The sequence below is a fragment of the Pinus tabuliformis genome, chromosome 7, assembly GCF_031772625.1.
Source record: "Pinus tabuliformis cultivar Carrire ecotype Pingquan chromosome 7, CPIR1, whole genome shotgun sequence".
NCBI classification, from domain to species: domain Eukaryota; kingdom Viridiplantae; phylum Streptophyta; class Pinopsida; order Pinales; family Pinaceae; genus Pinus; species Pinus tabuliformis.
This window is the reverse complement of record NC_142293.1, coordinates 365084657-365090370: the sequence shown is the minus strand read 5'-3', so window position 1 is coordinate 365090370 and position 5714 is coordinate 365084657. Positions and strand designations below refer to the sequence as shown.

The window sequence follows — 5714 nt, the reverse complement described above, 5'->3', positions numbered from 1 at the left end:
AATATGCCTGAAATAGCCAATAGGATGATCAATGTCCTTAACAATCGCACTGGCCCCCAGCTGGCAGCATTGGGTATCACTAACAGAACTGATACCATCTTATTAGTAAAGAGGGTGCTCACTTTGAGAAATCATGTACAGACATTGGACAGAAGGTGCCAAGAAATGCAGACAAAGGTGAACAAATTCATTGAGAAAATTACAGCATTACATAACAGAGGCCTTCCCAGCTTAGTAACCAGTGCAGGAAGGTTACTATCTCATGAAAACTATGCCAAGAGGGTAAATACATATGCTACAAATCAGATCATTGCAGCAGCAAGTGCCCCAGAGGAAACATGACCTCCATCTTGGCAGAGTCTCTATGACAAACTAGAGAATTTGTTTTTTATTGTGAATGTGATCAGACATCTTTTTGAAGTGCCTCCAAACTATTACAAATATACTGAGGCAGATGAAACCTTAGGCATAATCTTAAGACACCAATTGCCTACTCAGGAATGGTGGACGGGCATGATACAAACACTGCTGTGATGGAACAGGTTGATCACCATATTTTTGTACTTCTGTCACAAGTTAGCATTTTCAGAAAATTGATATATTCGCTCTGACTAGGAAAGAAATTGAAAGGGCCAACTCAGAAATCAAGTTTGACCACCAAAGCAGATGCCTACAGATGCAGACGACGGGGCTGAGATAGCCGCACCACGACAAAGCAGTAAAGTGCGTATTACTCAGAATCAATACGAAGCACCCAACCAACCCACTTGCCTCCAAAAGTTAAAGAATTTCTGACAGAGCTGAAAAGTCATTCATTGTCCATTTAAAGTAGCAATAACTATTGTATCTGCTATTTTTGAAAGTTGGTAAAGACAGTTATTGAGCAAATGACTCATCGTTAAGATATTTTGTAAAACGATTGTATATATATCCCCACGCATAAACTTATTGGGGTTGTTGGTTTTTCTCCTGGAGAAGCTATGATGTAATTTCAGACTTTTAACACAGGAAGATAATGGAATTTCTGAAGTTCTGAGTTGTTTGAAGTGTTGTGGTGTGCTTGCTTGCTACTACAGGATTCCTACGCTATATCGTGTCACAATAAGTTTTCTGAACCATCTTATTATGTATTTCGCTCTTTCATAATCCACTTATGATGTATGTTTCATAGTTTTAGCAGTAGAGAAAAAGAATGGTTCAGGATTTGTTCATTGAACACCCTCAACTCAATCTATGCTTCTATGAATGTTTTCTTCAGAATTAGTTATGGATGTGTAATTCTTAATTGCTCACCTTCATACTAAATCTTACATAGTAAATACTGTTCAGGAATTCTAATCTGCTCCTGAGTGATATTTCCTTTCTCCACATCACCAGCTCAGTGAAAGATTCTTACTTGCCTCTCACTGGCTGGAAATAGTCCATATTTCACAATTTGAAGTTTGTTTCATGAGTACCTATATGGCCCTGCAGTCTCATCACTCTTACTCAATACCTCAAACAACACATAATCACAGACTCCATTGCCGAATGGACCGAACCTCCTGAAGGTCACATCTCAGCTACTAGAAGACATCATTCAACCAAAACTTTAAACAAAATTCAGTACATCATAACTAGCCTAAACATTATCAAAACAAAGCTAAATCCTAAAGAGAGAGCCCTCTCTGATTGCAGGTAGGCTAGGACCTGTGATCCAAAGATTGGTCTGTGGTTACCTCGGTCGTATTCCCTTAGGAGTCAAAGGGAACAACCTGAGTGATAACAGAAGATATGAAATACTCACATTTATTTTGAAATTTGATGTAAATTTATATATGTGTACATGCGGACCTACTAAAATAAAGTGGAGGGGAATGTAATACTCTAGGATTTGATTCACAATTTAATAATGTATATTTGTACATGATGAATGGCTAGAGATCTTCGCTACGTAATAGTTTCAAATATTAGTAATAAAATTAGAACGTTAGCACACACTAACAAGAACAAATTCATAGGGTCTATGATCCCATGAGAAAAAGATAGCTAAAAGGCTAGACCTTTCTGGTTTACATTTTTATTATACCCATTTTTATAAATTAAAAATGAGAACAATGATTATGTATTTCTTGGGTGAAGCCACGTGACATTTTGTGAGCATGTATAGTTAACTATGCATTTCTTGTTTCTCGGAGGATTCATTTAGCCATTCTTCACTTTCATTGTGAGATAATTGCTTTTTAAAAGGAATAAGAGTTTAATGAAAAATAATCATTAGGTGGATTGTGTTAACCGTGTTTACGTTCCAACTAAAAAATGCTTGAGTACTTGAATTTATATTATTAAACTTTTCCATAAATTATGAGTCTGAAAGATTTTTAGCATTGAGACTCTTTGACTAATAATAATGAATCCTCATGAAAAACATTCTAGATAAATATTTTGCTCATAAATATAAGTTCACTTTAAATTTATGAGTGAGCAGCCAGACCACATCAAAAGCTCATTCAAACTCATATCATGATTGAGGATGTCATAGTATTGAAAGACCCAGAAGAGGTTAGATTTCACAATTAAGTTATTTGAGTGCTTATATGACATGTCATCAGGGTATGGGTGTCCATCAGTGAGAGTTTGGATGTTGGTTTGTTTTATGGAGCATTTACGAAAGTGTCATTGGAAGGTCTCAGTGAAGCTAAGACATAAATTTTAGTATCTATATCTCTAGTAAGCGAGTAATTCTACTGAAAGTCTATGGTAAGTGAGGAATTCTATTGAGAGTGAGAGATATACGTATAACATAGTTATGATCCTTTCTAAAGAGTGTAATCAAAATTAGAAAGTACTTGTAAGGACAATTTTGAAATATTTTGAAAATTTATGTAGTAAACAATGATTTTTGATATAAAATATTGGTGATATTTTTTTGTTAGTTTAAAAGTTAATTTTTTTTAGTAATTTTTTTTATTAAATTTTTTGTTTAAAATTTTAAAGTAAATAATATAATGTAATTTGTAAAAATAAAATGTCTTACAAACTAAATCTATTTATATATTTAAAATAAATTTTTAACCATTTAAATTTAATCTTACCAAAAAATAATATCATGAATTAAAAAAGCATATTTAGACTACTCCTATAAAATATTCCACTATTTAAGATCCTATCATTTTTAACAAAAATATTCCACTATTCCACTATTTAAGATCCTATCATTTTAACAAAAATCTATAGTTCACTTCCTATATGAAGTTTACATTTTTCCCTTTAATATTCAAAACAAGTTTAACAAACATTTTCTCAAGGCGAACTTCAACTCCTGTGAATTCAAAATCTCATCAACTGTTTGGATGATAGTTGGTTTTATTAATTCAATCTCATCAACGGTTTATATAGCATGTCATCAAGGCAGGGGTTGTAGATCATCAAGAGTTTGGATGACAGTTTTATGGAGCATTTATCGATATGTCATTCGGAGGTCTAACTGAAGCCCATACATATTTATATTTTAAATCGAAATCTCTGGTAAATGAGGAATTCTGTCCGTCGAGAGTGAGAGAACTAGATACATAGTTATGATATAAATAAATAATTAGTAGATTTTGAAATATTTTCAAAATTTATATTAATATATAAATATTAGATTTTAAAAGATATATATTAAAAAATTTAATACGAAATTTAGTTAATATAAAATATCATTTTTTTAATAGGAAACAATCGACTTTATCTAGAGTGAGAGATGTACACAATCAACTTTGTCTGGACTAAGAGATGTACCGAGAAAAATCATTGTTATAAATGTTAAATGATATTTAAAATTTATATGATAAATAGATACTAGATTTTGATTTGGAATATATTAAAAAATTACAATATGAAATTTGATTGGTATAAAATATCATTTTGTTAGCATAAAACATTGTTAATATCGAACAATCAACTCTGTCTAGTGAGAGATGTTCCTACTCTGTCTAGTGAGAGATGTTCCTAGATAAATAGTTATCGTAAATGTCTAGGGAGAGATTTCCCTAAATAAATAGTTACCATAAATGTTCAAGTAAAATTTTGAATATATATATATATATAAATGATTTTGAAAATCTATATATTAGAAGTTTAATATGAAATTTGGTTGATATAAAATATAAACAGTCAACTTTATTTATATGATTTATAATTAGAAAATCTCCTGTCGACTTAACAAAAATCTATATTTTCACTTCATCACTCCATATATGAAGTTTACACGAAAAAAAATTGAAAAAGATTCAAAACAAGTTTAACAAACATTTTCTTCAGCGCAACAGCAACTTTATGAATTCAATCCCAACAACATACTAGTTAAAATATATTTAAGGCTGACCAGAAGCAACAGCAGCATCAATATTGCACATGTCGTCTTGCGCCCATACTGTAACTTGTCCAGCTCCATCCCTACAGTACTCATGAATCTCCAACGCTCCACTTGCTCCCCCAAATATTGCGGGATTTGGCTCTGTATTCGCTTCTTTTTCAATGGGAATTCTTGAGCAAACCAGTTGATCACCAATCCCTCCTCTCTCGATCTGATAGCTCTTCTGCCAGCTGCTATTAATATCAGTGTACCTGGAGACACCCAAGTTTATTTCATATCCCAAATTTGGACAATCCTTCCAATCATCCTCAGCATCGAAATGGTTAGCCACTTTCATTAGGGACCCACTAACTTGGCCCACGAAATTCAGTGGCGGGCATGACTCATGGGCAGTCTTCTCATGATGCACACCTACCCGTTCGTCGAGGATTCTAACTCCCAAGAGCTCATTGTTATAAGGAACTTCTGAATTGATATCTGTAAAATCAGCTGCAGTATTTGAATAGTAATGACCACTGCCCCATGCATTTATTCCACTAGATGCTGTGAAGGGCGAATAGTCAGCTCACCGCTCTCAATTTGTCCTTTCGATAGCTGTGTTTCAACAAGAGCAAGGATGATGGTTCCAGTTGAGCCCAGAAGGTAATTATTGGCAGAGCCAGGCAGTTCATGAGATGGTACTGTAGTCCTGCATGACTCTAACATTAATTCATCGCATGGCGATGATGTTGCAGCCTTATAATTATTATACACGCCCTGGACTTGCAGACTGGGAGATATAAAAGCTGTATTATTGGTGTCTGGATCAATTAAAAAGTCATCATTTGGATCCCATGCTAATTGTTTTGATTTTCTCCAATATTGAAGATGCTGTCATGTGGCTGGTATCCTTCTACTGACATGACTTCCAAGTACGGCTGCGCAGAGTGAGACGACGTAGCAACATCATGAACATGACCAGGCACTGAATCGGACGTACTCCAAATTAGATTGGGCTGGAAAGGCAAATTAGATTTGCTGTTGGTGGAGTGCCCGTTGTGTTTCAACATGAGCTTCTTCTTGATGGAAGAATTCCAGTAATTCTTGATCTCATTGTCACTGCGGCCGGGCAAATGCTCCGCAATTTGAGACCACCTGCTTATCATTGTCGTGCACAGTTCGGGCCAGGAAATCAAATGTTATGGACATTCAAAGGAAGGAAAAAAATTATCGTTGAGTGAAGGCATAGGAATGGACACAGGTAGAAACCTGTTACCAAGAATGGACTGTAAGTGTATTATGAGTCTCTCTTCTTGGACTGAAAGCGCACCACGTTTAAGGCCCGGCTGTAAATAGTTTATCCATCTCAGCCTGCAGCTCTTTCCACATCTCTGCA

General features: G+C 34.6%; 1 protein-coding gene across 1 annotated transcript; it reads right to left on the bottom strand.

Annotated features, from left to right (window-relative positions):
- Positions 1–4337: 4337 nt before the first annotated feature.
- Positions 4338–5484, bottom strand: LOC149247483 (uncharacterized). Its single transcript, XM_089444326.1, has 3 exons — positions 5240–5484; positions 4909–5108; positions 4338–4816 (listed from the first exon to the last, which is right to left on the bottom strand). Exons 1-3 carry the CDS (start codon positions 5482–5484, stop codon positions 4338–4340), a joined length of 924 nt encoding a protein of 307 aa, XP_089300452.1.
- Between the last annotated feature and the right edge of the window lie 230 nt (positions 5485–5714).

Coding starts and splice junctions, on each gene's coding strand:
- LOC149247483 (XM_089444326.1), bottom strand. CDS start 5,484: ATGATAAGCAGGTGGTCTCAAATTGCGGAGCATTTGCCCGGCCGCAGT. Junction 5,109..5,239: donor CAGCCGTACTTGGAAGTCAT/GTCAGTAGAAGG, acceptor TATATCTCCCAG/TCTGCAAGTCCAGGGCGTGT. Junction 4,817..4,908: donor GAAAGGACAAATTGAGAGCG/GTGAGCTGACTA, acceptor CTGATTTTACAG/ATATCAATTCAGAAGTTCCT.